Source organism: Dicentrarchus labrax, unplaced genomic scaffold (assembly GCF_905237075.1).
Source record: "Dicentrarchus labrax unplaced genomic scaffold, dlabrax2021, whole genome shotgun sequence".
NCBI classification, from domain to species: Eukaryota; Metazoa; Chordata; class Actinopteri; family Moronidae; genus Dicentrarchus; species Dicentrarchus labrax.
The window spans coordinates 1,668,844-1,686,343 of NW_026136706.1; the positions used below are offsets into that span (position 1 = coordinate 1,668,844).

Consider the following 17,500-nt stretch of genomic DNA (forward strand, 5'->3'; position numbering starts at 1 on the left):
AACCAGTGGTTCGTGCAGAAACATAAATATTGGACGATATTATCAGTTTATTTAACTGTCAAAGATCAATATGTGTGTCAGCCTCTTAAATCCAGAACAACCAACTAACATCCAACAACAGCAACCTGCAGCCGGATCCACAGCAGGATATTTGTACGTTCAATCAGAACAATGATAATTCACACAGCATTAATTTCCCTCTGTACGTATCTGTGGGCAGAGACACTGAGCAAGAGGACGAGGAGCTTCTTAAAAGGAGCTGCTCCACCGGAGACTCTAATCTGTGGTGTGAAGTAAAACAAAGTCTGAGAGAGGAGGCAGACTCAGGGAAACCAGGCCTTAAATGGAAGTGTGGGAGAGGAGAGGAGTTCTGAACATCCCCCCCCAGCATCCCCCAACATCCCCCAACATCCCCCTCCACTCATTTCTCTGCTGTCAGCTCACATCTGCTGCTTCCACTGAGTCTGTCCACCGCAGTGAGATAGATCAGACCAGAGTTTACTGAAGCTTCAGATCTTTTTTATTGTGTTTGAGATTTGTGATCCACTTTATATTTGTGTCTCTCTCTTTTTTTTGCTTCAGGCTGTAGTTTGTTGTTATAGGAGCAGTTTTCTCCAGATGTTTCATGTCAGCGTAGCCACATAAAGCTAACAGGCTGCGTCTGGCTGGGTGTTTATGACGGGTCAGTTTTATGGTAGCTATAAACCGTTAGCTGAGCTTAGCACAAACACTAGAAACAGGGGGAAAATGCTAGCCAGTGTAGCAACAAACAGCTATCACAGAGAACAATTTGTTATAGGTAGTAGATGATAGATAAAAAGTTACCGTATATAACATTATATATAACAACCCAACAATGTTTTACCAGGGCCTGTTTAGCGTAGCTTAGCACAAAGACTGGAAGCAGGTAGAAACTGCTAGCCTAGCTCCATCAGAAGACAACAAAAGCATTTTGCTAAGAACTGTTAACTGATGAAGTCATTTTAATTTATGTGAGCGCTCCTCTGCAGTCTCTCTGTGAACATTAGACAGTCAGGGAGGACAATTAGCATCAAATGCTGCTGAAACAGGTTTTGGTTTCACTTTTGAAGACTTTTTGAATCGCGTCCATCTTTATATTTGTTGATGACAGCTAACTTTAGCATAGCTACGTCCCAGAATGCTCCACATTTTACAAATAATAACTGTAAACAGGCTGATATATGAATACATAACATAAAGAGTTTCTTTATTTCTGACATTAATATAGTTCACTGGTTCCCAACCTGTGGATCGGGACCTCCTCTAGGGGTCGCAAAAGCTTCACTGGGGGTCGCGAAGCCATCTTCATTTTAAAGTGTGTAAGAAAACTTAAAAATATCTACAGTAGGCCGATATCTCCGTGTTTGTTCATTTCCGTGAAGAAAACTAAATAAAATGATTTATTCACTGTTTGTGTTCATTGTTCAGTTCATCAGCTGCTGTTATTGATACTGATCAATACGAAATATATATAAAATATAGTCAGTGACAGAACAGGTTGGAACCACTGATACAGTTCACCAAAGTACTCCTGGTTCAGCTTTCATGCTTCAGAAACTTAGACACAGAGTGCATGTGAGTCCACCACTGAGGTATGCACACACACACACACACACACACACACACACACACACACACACACACACACACACACAGTCACACACACACAGGCACACACACACACACACAGGAAGGATTACAGTTGGATCATAAAGATAAGAGCAGATTTTCCACTGAGAGCAGAAGAGCATTAAACAGTCGCTGCAGACAAACTCAGGTCTGTTCGAGGCAACGTTCTCACAATGCGACCGCTGCTACGAGCCAATCACAACACAGCAGGAAATGACACAGAATAACGTAGCGACACCGCACACGGCTTTATGTTTGGCTGTGTGATCGGCACGTCTTCAGATCCCACAGAGAGCGCCTTCCAACCACACAAATCAGACTGACGCGAGAGGGTCTCAGCTTTCGTCACAAATACACCAGCTGCATATTCTGGGCAAGTTTAGCATAGCTTAGCACAAAGACTGGAAGCAGGTAGAAACTGCTAGCCTAGCTTCATCAAAAGAGAACAAATCCATCTTCAACCATCCAGGTAACCCAACAAACTGATATAATAATAGAATATAATTAGCTAAAGATATGACGACACATGTTAGTAGTTAATAAAAACTAACTTTAATAAACTTTTAAATGCAACCAGACCAGTGAACTCTGTATTGATCACAGTTATCAGCACTGATATCTGGAGGGTTGTTGGTGCGATACATTGAATCAGAATCCAACATTTGTGATGAGCATTCATTCATTAATGATGAAGCAGAAAAACCAGGAAGTAAACTAAAGCAGATATCTGAAAGTCTGTCTGTCTGTCTGTCTGTCTGTCTGTCTGTCTGTTTGACTTTAGGACGCAGAGAGGAAATCCTTCCTGATCAACCAAACTCCATTCAGAAAACAAGCGTTTTAACAGCTGTAAGCTCGTCAGAGTCTAAATTCAGACTTTCTACAAATCAGCATCATGATGTCGTTTTTTCAGCATCATATTGATCCGTTTATTGACAATAAATTACAGAAACAACTGATTATTTTAGGGTCAGACTGAGTGAGACAGACCAGAACAGATGACATCATAAAGTAATACCAATATATGATATTGATTACTATATTAAGTCATCCAGCAATCAGCACTAACAGTATGTAGACTGATATATTGATCAGCAGTAACACTGTGAGCACTGGACTCCCTGACTGGTCCCAGACCAGCAGACTGCTCTGCACTGTGTGTTCTGACCCCTTTCTATCAGAACCAGCATTAACTGTTTCAGCAGTCTGAGCTACAGTAGCTCGTCTGTTGCATCGGACCCCACGGGCCAGCCCACCCCCCCCACCTGCATCAATAAACCACAAACCCGTTCCCCGGTTCACTTTGTCAGGGAGTCCATACTGACTCCCGTCCACTGTCCACCTACAGTGTGAGCATCAGAACCCGGAGCAATGGAAGAAGGTGGTTCAGGTTTTCTTTAACATTTTCTGGATAATGTGTGTTTGTTCATGTCAATAAAGTTCTTTTAATTGAATATTAAATACTTCATTAATCTGTATGATCCTCCTGGAACTGAGATCACAATCAGTTCCTGTCTCACTCACTGAGGGCTGATGGGAAATGTGGTCCTAATGTTCAGCAGAGAGCTGCTCTGATAATCTGACAGTGATAGTTTCAATGATACACACACACTTTAAAATAGAAAGCAGTGTGTGTGTGTGTGTGTGTGTGTGTGTGTGTGTGTGTGTGTGTGGGAACCAGTGATCCCAGCCTGCAGCTCCATATTGGGACAAAAGGAACGAGGCTGCTGCATATTTTGGAAACTCACTCTCTGAGGTCGGAGTCGCCTTCTTGGACTTCTTGTCCGCTGGAGAGTTTTCTGCCGGGTCTGCAGGAGGGCGAGAGACAGACAGATAGAGAGACAGACAGAGAGAGAGAGAGACAGAATTAACAGTTTAATTAAAATGACAGCAGTTTAAGATTAAGAACTGAAGTGTTCGTATCAACAAATCAGAAAACAAAACAGAATATAACCTTTAAATATAATTATAAAAGGACAAACTGAAGATAAAGGCTCCAGACATCATATCAGATTTTATGGAAGACAGAAAGTTCACTAAAAGTTTCCTTGCAATAGTTTTAAAGCTGATCGTCTGTTCCACACAGTAACAAGTGAAGGTGCAGAACCTGTACCAACATTTATACCTTTAGCTTGTATTGATCAGCTAAAACTGATTTGTCCATAATAAGTGAATGCTGTAAATCAAGTGTTAAACAGCTGCACTTCCCACAGCAGACTGCAGGGGACCAAACAGGTTGTACTACCCAACTCTGCAGGGGCTCCATAAGGGAGGGTGTCATCATAAAGTTTAATAAATACAGAACAACAAGTTCCCAAATAGGTCGACAATAAAACAGAGATAATACTTAAATACCGTAAACACCCGGGCGTTTATCTGCTTCAATCACTGAACCCCCCAGCCTTTATTAGGGACAGGCCTTTATTGGGAACAGGCCTTCAGCACAAACTCAGCACAGATGGAAATACTCTCTAACTGCTGTTCAGTTACGACTAACAGGTAACTTGCGTTAAATTTAAGGTAATATTTTTTTCTCGGTGCCACCGCCATGACGCTGAACATGAACGTGGTTTTATTGCAGCTGAAGATTTACGGCAGCCGGCGTACAGACAGTAAACAGACAGCGAGCAAAAGACTGCACATGATAATATTCACAACTTTTAATTTAATGAAACACTTTGTTCTGATAGGTGGACCCTGACGGACTAAAGGAATATAAATAACGGAGGAACGGACCGTACGGACTTTATGATCTGGGCTCTCTTACAGTGAGCCGCTGAGTCTGAATGAATGAACGTTAAACTTTAATGTTCACAGTTTCAGTAAAATGAAGGATTGAACTGTGGAGAATCTAACTGATCCGATTGGTTTTAAGAGGTTTTATACATCCAGATAATTTCTGTAAAAACCAGACCAGGCCTCTATTGGAGACCTGTGTATATTTGTCAAACCATGGAGCCACACCAGGCTTTTAAAGGAAGCTGTCTATCTGGGACCCTTTTATTGGAAGTTTTACGGTAAATAAAAATGGGAGAAATTTCACTCTGCTACACTGACAATTAGATACTTGATTTAATGAATAAAATCACTCAGATTTGTTCAGTTATGTTTCCCTTTCTGTCAGCTATGATTCTGTACCTTTAAAACAAGACAAAGGTCAGCAGTTATCACCTTAACAACCTTACAGGGTACTTTTCTGACAAATGTAGAAATGATAGCCCAAAACTAATTGAATAAACTTAATTAAATCCTCTATTTTCGAAGTGATTAAACTACTTTCTGTTGTCAACTTAATTTTATAGAGTTGATTTAACTAATTTTACAGTTGTGAAGATTCAAGCAAATTAAGTTGAATGTTTTAATCCTTAAAGAAATAAACTAATCACATGAAATATTTTATATGATTTAATTAAGTTCATTTTTGAGTTTAAACAAACAACCAAAGTCTTCTGACATCTGTCATCTGACTGAACAAACACAAACCAATTATTTAACTAACATAAACACGATAGATTAATCTTTTTAATTTAATACGAATGAACTGATCACACAATCTGGATCAATCTAGGAGGTTTTTTTAGATATCGACGGCTGTAAAGAGTTCGATTGATCAGTTTTATTGTAAATTATCTGTAAATACAAATATATTGATCAGCAAACAGCAATCAGACAATAAACTGAATAAACCAACATAAACCAAACTCCATTCACTTTTCTGCTCATTTAACAGATTTTAATAAACTTTGAGCTTTCTGATCAAATCTCGTGAATTAAAATATAAAAATGTGTTTATTGATCCTCTCAGTCTGCTGCTCTGATCAACAGTGAAATATCAAAACTGTTAATAAAGTTTCCAGAAGCTGAATTGTCCATTCAGGAATGTTTCCAGGAATCAACTATGAGATAAACGTTTGTGTTGATTTACTCTAATTACAGGAAACTGCTGAGGAATCCTGGGAAATGAGGAGGAGGAGGAGGAGGAGGGATCTTTGTTTCTTTTTCTCTGCAGAAATGAACAGTTTTGAAAAGTTTTTTTATTTCTTCCAAGAAGTTCTGATGTAGTTTATAGTTTCGTACAAACGCAGGTATTCAGTTTGATAACTGGCTAAGGCTAAAGATGAATATTTATAGAAATAAATGAACACTTGATGTCCAGATTATAAACTGAATTAAAGAAAAGCTGAGAACAACTAAGAATGTGTTAAAATGTGGTTTCACATTAAATATCGGATAATTAATTCACAGTAAAACCTCTTAAAGTGCGACATTTTTAAAGGGAGTTTTGTATGTTTCTTGCTTTATGACCTCAGTTGTAAACATTAACAATAAAAAAGGTTCATCAGTGCCGTTCCTAGATGATTCTTTTGTTTGGTTTGCAAATATAAACATAAAGAATTATGAAGATGAGTTTTTCTAGAAAAAGCTCAATTAAAGACAAAATCATTATGATTAGGAATAAAGTTTTACTACTAATATCTAATGTTCACACAAACTCTTAAAGTGCCTCATGTTTCTAAAGGGAGTTTTGTGAGGGAGTTACAGTTCACTGCTTGTTTGTCTTAATTTGACAGGAAATCTATTAAATATTTGGGGTTGTGAATGTTTATATAAGTTTGGCAACAATTGAATAAATAATATAATAATAATAGTTTTGACTGAAGTCGCTGAGACAAACAAAAACTAAGAAGATGGATATTTAATTATTTACCTAAATAATTAGTTTAGTTACTTTCTCTCATAATGAGAGAGGGTCAGATCAGATTGTTTATTGTCTAAAGAAAGAAAATGTCTTTTCTGCACACTGCAGGAAATTCAACAAATAACATCTGACTGAAAGTGAAACTGAAAGGTTGAAGTCAATCAGAATCAGAATCAGAATCAGAAATACTTTAATAATCCCCGTGGGGAAATTACTTGTAGGGGGGGAGGAAAAGGTACAACAGCAGAAAACTTTTAAAATATAATATTATTAATAAGTTTAGATGGAGTTTCTATATTAATACAGAAGCTCCACATACAGTAATAACAAGGCTTGTGACTTTCTTCAGAAATAAATTAGTTTTATTTACAATTTTAGATACTTTAAAGGACCGGTGAGTATTTAGTAACATCGAACTGTAGAAACATGGCTAACTCCACCAGAAGAACACATCTCAATCTGAGGTATCGAAAACACAACAATTCTTATTTTCAGGTGATTAAACGCTAATGTAAACATACCTATGGATATTATATTAATGTTCCACACTGGAGCTTTAACGTTTATGAAGAACGTTTCTTACCGTCAACGAGAACCATACAGGAACATTCAGCTTTCCCTGCTGAGTTCTCGGCTCTGCACTTATACTGTCCTTCATCCTCTGGCAGAGCTTTACCGATGGTCAGAGAGCACAGCCCGCCTGAAACACAACACAGAGACAGTCAGCACTCACAGGAAAGGTTCTGGTTAACAATGTTCATCAATTAATCAATCTGGAGATTCATTGATCAGCCGGTAAACTTTCTATATCAGGTGGTAAAACCTTTTTTTATCATAAAATCTTATTTTATTTAAAATGTAAATGTATGACTAACAGTCCAAATAGAACCTGTTTCATTTGAAATTAGTGCAGAAAATGTCTGTATATGAAATAATGTTATTTAAAACTTATTAACTTATTATCTAAATTATTAAAATGTTCATTAATGTTAAGTTAAGATGTTATTGAGTCATCTTAGATCCACTATCAAGGAAATCTGATCCAGCTGCAAGAGAAGCATATCTTACTAAATGAAAAGGTAACTTAAAATCAATAGAAAATGTGAATACATCCACAAATATTTTGACATTTTTTGGGCAGTGAAGTTAGAAATAGTGTTAAAAAATAACTTAAACTATTAAAAAAAATTATTAAACACTCAAAAATATCCATTACATCAATTTTAAAAAGACTTTTTAAAAGTATTGTTTTTGTCATTAAACAGTTACTGAAGGTTTCAGCTGTGTTTATTGATTATTTACTGTTTATTGATCTGTTTGTTGTTTCTCTGTCAGCAGTCTGATCAGCGTACTGGTCGACATATTAACGAGCTCTGAACCGATTTAAAGATCATTGATGGTATCTGATCAGTTCCTGATGAGTTTGTAAACTGGATCAATAATTTCTTCCCGTTTTCAATCACATTTCACTGCATACAGAAATATAGGATGACTAGCTGTACTTAGTTACTTTCTGCAGGAAATAAAACGTTAAAACCCGACATCCTCAGACACAGACTGACTCCAGCTGTCTGTCTGTGTGACCTCTGACCTTTAACATCAGTCCTCACTGTGCTCAATAAACACACACACACCCACCCACCCACCCACACACACACACACACACACACACACACACACACACACACACACAAACACACAGTTGGATCAGGGGCTGTCCTCCAGACTGAAATAACAGGAGGGATTACACACACACACACACACACACACACACACACAGGGAATCCTCATTTGTTCATTATCTCACACACACATTCAGATTTAGCAGCGATTTGTTGCCGTATCACACTGCAGGACATCAGTGGGTGCTTCTATCTTTGTGAGGACATTCTGGCTGTTTTATAACAGATAAACAAACAATCAATATTTTATCTGACAGCATGAAGGAAGTGACGTCCACAGGTCTGCAGTTAGAAAAGTGAATAATAAATGAACTTGTTTTGATGGTTTAAAGGTACTGTATGGAGTTCTGATGTCATTCTGTAGTCCAACCCTGAACTTCCTTCCACAAACAGCCAATGAGATTATTCCACTGGATTATTACAGGAAAGAATCCTGAACAAACATTTATGTTTTATTCATAATCTTCACTGATTCATTTTTTTGAATATTTTTATTTTGCTTTAGCTTCTTTTAGCTTAGCTGTGTTTAGTTTAGCTCCTTTAGTGAGTCTCCCTGTTTTAATGACAATGACAATCTTTGTTGTCTCATTTAGACGCTCATTAGCAACCAAAGGTTCAACACTCACAGGTGAGGAATTTATTGACGGATTTTATGTAAATATAAACAAAAAGTGAAAATCACAGAACTTATTTCAACACTAAAAACACAATGAATGAATGAATGAATGAAGCCTGGAGCTGTGTGAAGAGCTGAATCAGCTGAAGTGAACTGTTGTTTTCTATACTTTTCTTGTTTTTCTGAGATATCCTGACTACTTGAAGTTAAAAGTCTTGGCGTCATCTTGGACAGTACTCTCTCACTCACATCCCACATCAACAACATCTCAAGTACATCCTTTTTCCATCTCCGCAACATCTCCAGACTTCGGCCCTCCCTCACCCAGCACTCCACTGAAGTCCTCATAAATGCCCTGGTCACTTCTCGCCTGGACTATTGTAACTCCCTCCTCATTGGTCTACCACAAAAGCTCATCCACCGTCTACAAACCATCCAGAACACCGCTGCCAGAATCATAACACGTAGCAAGTCCTCGGATCACATCACACCAGTGCTCATTCACCTCCACTGGCTCCCTGTCCAACAACGGATACAATACAAACTCCTACTGTTAACATGCAAAGCTCTCCATAACCAGGCCCCCCCATATCTCTCCAGTATGCTACAGCCATATATCCCATCCCGTTCACTCCGTTCCTCTTCTACCGCCCTGCTTTCCACCCCTTCCTTCTCACTTACCTCAATGGGTGCTCGGGCTTTTAGCTGCTCTGCACCTAGACTCTGGAACTCACTTCCACTACACATCCGCTTTCTGGACTCCATTGACACTTTCAAGTCTCAACTCAAAACACACCTTTTTAAAAAGTCTTACTTGCTATAAATACTCTGGCCCCCAACTGTTTTACTCTCTGCATTCATTTATTTAGCCACACTGTATTTTCTTTGTAATTGTATATGTATTCTATATGTATTTACTGTGCTGTGTATTTTATGCCTATTTCTGCAGTTGTTGTTTTTTACCTGTAAGGTGACCTTGGGTGTTGTGAAAGGCACCAACAAATAAAATGTATTATTATTATTATTACATTTCCCACAATGCACTGAGGCAGTGTCTTTCATTAGATAAACAGTCCGACCCTCCAGTTTGTAACGCACACTGTTTGTTGTCTGATGACATCACAGTGACATCACCACAGGCGCCATCATACAGCTGTTTCCGCAGGCTGAGGACCAACCAGGAAACGATTAATTGATTAATTGATCAGAAGAATAGTTTCAGTTTCAGATTCTCCAAAATAGATATTAAACATTTTTTTAGAGTAAACTGGTTAAAATCTCCCCGATAAAGATTATTCTCATTGTCGATAAATTGTTATTCTCTGGCATCCATCCTCATGTTGTATATATAATTATTATATATATATATATATATATATTTAGTATAATGTTACACAACATATGTGTATATAAAATGTGTATCTGTATTTTTCTATTCTTATTTCTATTGTTTTGTATTTTGAGCTGCTGAAACAAATTAATTTCCTTGTTGGTGTAACTGATTTTATCAACACAGCTGTAGTAATATAAACTATGTATTTATGGGAGAAGTTATGCTAAACTTCAATAAACACTCCTTCCTGTGTGTTTATTAACCATTTAACACCTGTTTTCTTATACTGATTATAAGTCATAAATAGAAAACATATTTTTATCTGGACAAATTTGTAAAAATAACATTTTATTATGAGCGTCCCCTTAAACGACAGCAGTAACAAGTCTGGGACCTCACAAGTGTGATAAAACAAACGTGTGTGTGTGTGTGTCAGTGTGTGTGTGTGTGTGTCAGTGTGTGTGTCAGTGTGTGTCAGTATGTGTGTGTGTGTGTGTGTGTGTGTGTGTGTCAGTGTGGTTGTGTGTGTGTGTGTGTGTGTGTGTGTGTCAGTGTGTGTCAGAGTGTGTCATTGTGTGTGTGTGTTAGTGTGTGTCCTATGTAAAGCGATATGAAATACCAACATCACATCCTGTCTCTCTCTCTTTCTATTGTTTCAGATCTGCTTTCTATTAATAGAGTCTGAATCCATCAACAGTTGCTTCACCTCCTCCTCTTCCTCCATACTCACTAACTCACAAAACTTTATTTTAACTCCCGTTAACGCTTACAGAGCAGGTGTTTATCTGTGTGTGACCTCTGACCTTCGTTGGCAAGGATGATGAACTTGGACGGTTTGATGGTCTTCCCGTCCAGCGTCCAGGTGACGGTGGCGCCCTTGGGGTCGGCGCCAGCGAGGCGGCACTGCAGCCGAAGCCGCTGCCCGTCCAGCACCGTCACATCACTCAGCTTCTCCACAAACTCCGGCGCCGTCCCTCCTCCTCCGCCGCTGCTCTTCTTCTCGTTAATCCCTCCATCCACGCAGTTGTTCACCGCCGCCTTCCCGTTGTCCCCGTTCTTCTCGGGGCTCGTCGCTGTCTTCTTGTTGGCGAGGACAGTGCGGAAGTCTGCGGCGTTCTTTCCGGGTGTCTCTGCGGGTTTGTTGGCAGCAGCACCCTTCTTCCCCAACACGGCACGGAAGTCGACCTGCTGTGGGGAGTTGCCCTTGCGGTCATCCTCCGTCTTGGCTTTGACGCCTTTGAGGTTGGACTTAAAATCCATCTGGTGGCGTTGGCGGTGCTCGGCGGTGGCGGTGGCCTCCCTCGGCTCCTCTTCCTGGTTGTTTTTGGCGTTAAAAGCTCGGCGTCCCAGAAGGGAACGGAAGTCGAGCTGCTGCGCCTCCCTCTGTCGCAGCTCCTCTTCGCCACGCTCCCTGGTGTCCACACAGCGTTTGAGGTGGCCTCGGGGAGCGGCGGTGGCGGCGAGAGAGTCCTGGTCAACCTCCTTCTTCTCCTCCTTCTGCAGGTGCAGGTTCTCCTTCTGCTCCTGGTTGGCCTCCTGCCACTGCCGACTGACACCAACACTGCCGCTGCTCCTCTGCTCCACGCCTCCTCCTCCTCCTCCTCCTCCTCTGGCACCTCCTCTCAGCGCCGCGGTCCCACTAGCTGCTCCTCCTCCTCCTCCTCCTCCTCCTCCTCTTCCTCCTGCTGCAGGGCTGGACGAACGAGCACAGACACAGATGGAGTGAAAGAGAGAGAGAGTAAACAGAGCTGGTTAAAGCCCCTCGGAACAGGAGGCTCCGCCCCCTACAGGAGGAGGAGGAGGGGGAGAGGAGGCGAGGAAGAGGACCTCGACTCAAAATGTCCACGTTACATCACAAGTGACTCGACTGCCCTTATATGGACATACACCCAGAACGGCCTGAACACACACACAGATGTAAACACAAGTGAAACTGGACACACACACACACACACACACACACAGAGACACACACACACACACACACACACACACACACACACAGAGACACACACACACACACACACACACACATACAGACACACACACACACACACTCCCAGTCCTCCCAGTTCCTGTATGAGTCCAGCTCCAGTTCTCGTTTTCAAACTCACTGAGGTTTTCTTTAAACCGAAAACTTTTGAGACAAAACTCTTCATCACTTCTGTCACATCCACCCTCTTCCTCACACTCACACACACACACACACTCACACACACACACACACACACACACACACTCACACACACACACACACACACACACACACACACACACACACACACACTCTGTAAACAGTGCATCCAGCTGGGAGAGAGAGAGGAAATACTGGCTCTGATTGGTTTGGTTGATATGGACGGATTAAGAAGCTTTAGGGAATCTCTGGATATAGGACAGACAGACAGGCAGACAGACAGGCAGGCAGACAGACAGACAGATATATGGATGGATGAGTGGATGAATGAGATGAAGCTCAGTATGGAGGCGGATGAGAGGATGTTTGAATGATGATAATCTTTGAATTCACGTTTTCCTGTTTACAAACACTGGAGGATATTTTCACTGTCGTCCTCATAATTACCCCCAACTGAACCCCCCTCGCTGCACCCTGAGCCGAGAGCGCTAACACAGAGCTAGCTCCACAACACACAGCTAACAGTGGCGTCTTAAAGAGCAACATTAGCATTAATGAACTAACATTAGCATAAAGAGTGTCAGGATTTAATAAATGTTATTGATCAGCCATTATTGATCTAATGAGACAGATCACAAAGGACGCTAACAGCAGCATTCAGTGTGATTGATCCTCTGAGGAACAGGAAGTTATTGATACACTGACAGACAGCATCGATGCTAACAGCTAAAGTTCCTCTCACCTGTCGTCCTCTCCTGCTCGTCCTCCTCGTCCTCTCGTCCTGTCTGTCTCTCCGTCAGTGACAGACAGACAGGCCAAAGCGCTGCACTCCCCCACATTGTTCCTGACACACAGACAGGTTCAGTGCCTTGCTTAACAGCACAACATCAGACAGTTAATGACGACTTCCCTTCTTATAGGACCTCAAGAGACTACTGATAACTACTGCTGCAGTAATCTGTGTGGTAGAGAACCCTAAATACCCGGAGAACCCCAACTTATACTGTCACTACCCTCTACAGTACCTGAAGCAACAAGTAAAATATTCTGATATGTTCCTATAAATTATGACCTTCTCTAGTACACATAGTACCCTAGTTAGTACCCTAATTAGTACCCTAGTTAGTACCCTAGTTAGTACCCTAGTTAGTACCCTATCCCAAATAAACCCTACTACAGAAACTGATACATAATGTTTATTATTCTTATTTCTTTGTACAAAAACATTAGTATCCATATAGTTTTCCTGTACCCTAGAATAATATGTAGTGCCCCTCCCAGTACCCTACCAAATACATATAAAAACTCTGTGACATCCGCCTGGTACCCGACCTAGTGCCCTCGTACTCTCGTATGTTTCCCTGTGCTGACCTGGATATGCTGGTTCTCTCTCTAATAAAAATATTCTAAACTTCAACACTCAGTTTCTTACAAAGTCAATGTTTGTTTCATATTTAAAGTGTTGTGATTAATAACTAATAACCACTGCCTGCATTGGACCAAAAATGGTGCCAGTACCCTCATTCACCACAACATAACCCTAATTCTTTTGGAAGTGTTTTAACAAGGACATTTTTGGTGCTGTTTTATTAGCGTTAAGCTAGCTGCGTGTGGATAACCTCATTAGCATTGCTGCTGGGTTTTAAAAGTACCAAAGTCCAAAAACTGAACTTGCAATGGAAAGTTTGGGGGCATCACAGCATCAAAGCAGTTGTTTTTAATTATTTCATGACTTTTATTGTGTAACTCTGTAATAGACTGATGTCCAGACCCTGCTGCCCTCAGTGGTGCGTACGGTGGTGGTACTCAATAAGAAGTAAGTATGGAAGCCCAAAATAATTATTCTGTAAGTTATTATATTCAGAAACTCAAAATAATTACGTTTTATTATTATTTTGCGATGTTCTGCAGCAGTGTCTGAAGTCTCAACATATTTCTGGAACGCCATTAAAATAGAAACCGAAAAGGACCCAGGACAGTTCCCTGTGGGATTCCTGTTTCACTTCAGTAAACAGTTCAGGCACTGATTTTTGTCCATATGAGTACCCTTACTTAAGGAAGCTAGTTTCTGGCAATGTGATGAAAAATAATACATAATATGTAATAATATATAATGACTGAGATATTAAGTCATTATTTTAATTAAGTTTATCATCATAGAATTGTTTTTAAGAAATGGGCTTCCATAAGTAAGGGTACTCATATGGACAAATATCAGTGCCCTTACTGAGTACTGGTTAGTACTGACCGATTTCAGGACCTGCTAATAATCAAGTCTGCTTTATACAGAACAGGAATCCCCCAGGGAACTGTCCTGGGTCCTTTTCAGTTTCTGTTATAAGTATAATAAGTATAGTACAGATATCTTGTATAATTAAAAAGAAACAATGAATAAATGTTTTTTATCAGTGTATAAGCATTTATAGCTCATTTCAATGTTTTTAAATATCTTTTATAGAAAGATTGTATATAAAATTAAAGCTAAAAACTGTATTTTAATTATAGACTATTACTGTATTTTTACTAGGCAGTATTCTTTTTACGCTCAGCTGCCAGAATATTAACGTTTTATTACATTTATTTTGTTTTTGGTGTCATTATTTGAATAAAAGTAAATGTATCATCACTGTTAGACCTCTGAAGCTCTGATAGTGTCCATGTCTTTGTGCTGTGGTTGGATGTGATTCACTGTATGTAAAGTGTAACACAAACAGAAACATGTGTTGATGTACATCAGGAATGTTAATATCTACCTACTGACCCTTTTAAGGCTTTCTTTAGAAGAACCATACAAATGATTAATAGACTTTCCACCAGCACCGGAGCATCTGAACCTTTATGTCTCCTCATAAATAATAATTAACATAATAATAAATGAAATGAAGAAGTAGAAACATTGGGATAAAAATGACGGCGTGCAGAATGTAAAGAGGATGGACAGATTAAGGGAGGGGGAGGGTTTTAATCCTCACTTCATCTGCAGAATCACTGAGATTATTTTACATCTGCTTCTTTCTGCTTTTATCAGTGAGACTTATTTACCTTCAGTACACTGTTTGTTCTATGTCAGGTTGTGTTTGTTCTTATTTCATGTGTTTTTATAGTGATGTTTGGTCTGATGCAGCAGTTCTTTAAAGCCCCAATGAAACAGGAAGAGTTGTTTTCTTCCTCATGTTTCCTGTAAAAACGATGTCGATATTGATTGGTGTTTACAGCCAATAGTAGCTAGCGCTGTGAGCTAGCATCAGCGTCGACTTTCCAGTGAACACAGCCAGGACCGAACACAGTCTCTGAGACAGGAAGTGGTTTTCTTGTCGGGTTTGGCTCCTGGCATCCCGGGGTTGAGTCAGCTCGGTTAGCTAGCTTTCAGATATAATTAGCTAGCTCACTACATAGGGTTTTGTTATGGAGCAGAATGTTAGCTGACTTATTACAGAGAGAAACACCAGTTTCAGTATCAGTCATTAGTTACATCTGAAAGCTAATGTTAGCATTGTGGAGGAAAGCACCAACTAATCTACATCAGTCGTAGTCATCAACTACTTTTATTGATTATCAGGAAACTCTAAAGCTCCATTAAGAATACCTGAAACAGAACTTCCTGTTGGACAGAAACTGGAGGAGACACATAAAAACTCTTCAGTATTGATTGATGGGGACTTTAAAGACATTGATCTCGTATTGGAGATAATAAAGGAACCGTACACATACGAATATGAACAGTGTGAGTCGCTGTCTCACCTCAGCGTGATCAGATAATCTCCAGCGTGATGCTTTTTCACTCTCCTGATGAAGAAGAGGAAGAAGAGGGTTTAGTTTCTGCATCTGAAGGTTTATAAATGTCTCTTATATAACAGTCTGACCTGATGAGCAGCGAGACCACGTCCTCCTTCTGCAGCAGCTCGTAGTCTCCTCCAGAGCTCAGGGTCCGGCTCAGGTCGGCTCTGGTCCAGGTGTACTGTGGGAACGGGTCCCCGGCGATGGCACAGGACAGGAGGACGTGCTGACCCACGACGCCGCTCACAGGCTTGGGTTTGGTGATGAACCAGGGCTGGACCCCGTCCTGGGGCTCTGCCACAGAACCACAGAGACGACCAAATATCATCATCATCATCATCATCATCATCATTATTATTAATAATAATAATGATGTGTGTGTGTGTGTGTGTGTGTGTGTGTGTGTGTGTGTGTGTGTGTGTTACCCTCCACAGTGAGCTGGCACTGGGTGTGGTCCTCTCCGTACTGGTTCCAGGCCTGGCAGCTGTAGGTCCCGGTGTCCTCGGGGAAGACTTCCTGGATCAGCAGAGTGCAGCGGTTCTCCTCCTGCAGGAGGTGGAAGTCCTCCGACTCCGTCACCTCCTGCCCGTCATGGAGCCAGACCACCTCTGGAGGAGGGTGACCTGGAACACACAGTGACGACGTTCCTGAGAATGTCGTCTTATTGGTTCTTAAATACTGTTGGTGTTAGCATGTTAGTATGTTGTTCCTAGCAACAGGAGGCCGCTGCGGCAGTGATTGGTCCTTCCTAAGCCCCGCCCCCCTTTTTGCTATTTGCTCCAGATATCTTTTAACCATCTTTACAATGTGGCTGTCATTCCAACATACATTAGCCTAACATATAGCATATCTAAGTACAGGAAAGGAGGAAGTTGACCGAGGCTTGCTCAACTGTGATTGGAGCACATAGTAAAAGGGGGCGGGGCTAAGGAAGGATCAATTATGACTGATATTGACAGTATCATCACCTCACTGAATAAAGTCCAAATAAATTCTGTTTTAAATAAAGTTTCCCAAACAGCAAGAAAGTTAATTTGAGGATAACGTTGAGATATTAGAGAGCAGCAGAGCCGATCGTCACACAGCTTATATGGAGAAAACCCTCTGTGGAAAATCATTATGTAACACACACACACACACACACACGCACGCACGCACGCACACACACACACACACACACACACACACACAGACACACACACACAGACACACACACACACACACACACACAGACACACACACACGCACACACACACACACACACACACACACACACAGACACACACACACACACACACACACACACAGACACACACACACAGACGCACACACACACACACACACACACAGACACACAAACACACAAACACACACACACACACACACTCATGGTTCATTATATGGAGACTTTATAGTTCACTCTATACCACCTGATAGTCAACTCATAACTCACAGCCAGTGACAACCAGAACAGGACTGAACACACACAGTTAATCTGTCCTCATCTCCACCATCTCCCCAGAGATCTGACAGGAAATACCACAGCGCACACACAGATACACACACACACACACACACACACACACACACACAAGACACAGATACACACACA

General features: G+C 40.8%; 1 protein-coding gene across 3 annotated transcripts in view; it reads right to left on the minus strand.

The window, feature by feature from the left end:
• The window catches only part of LOC127365104 (myosin light chain kinase, smooth muscle), a 55,975-nt gene that overhangs the window by 16,271 nt on the left and 22,204 nt on the right, over positions 1-17,500 (minus strand). For all 3 annotated transcript variants that reach the window (XM_051402832.1, XM_051402831.1, XM_051402833.1), the window contains 7 exons: positions 16,314-16,511; positions 15,975-16,182; positions 15,853-15,897; positions 12,854-12,955; positions 10,781-11,670; positions 6,930-7,046; positions 3,396-3,455 (listed from right to left, as the gene is read on the minus strand). In XM_051402832.1, the coding sequence (XP_051258792.1) occupies positions 3,396-3,455; positions 6,930-7,046; positions 10,781-11,670; positions 12,854-12,955; positions 15,853-15,897; positions 15,975-16,182; positions 16,314-16,511 (1,620 nt within the window). The remainder of the gene's footprint in view (positions 1-3,395; positions 3,456-6,929; positions 7,047-10,780; positions 11,671-12,853; positions 12,956-15,852; positions 15,898-15,974; positions 16,183-16,313; positions 16,512-17,500) is intronic.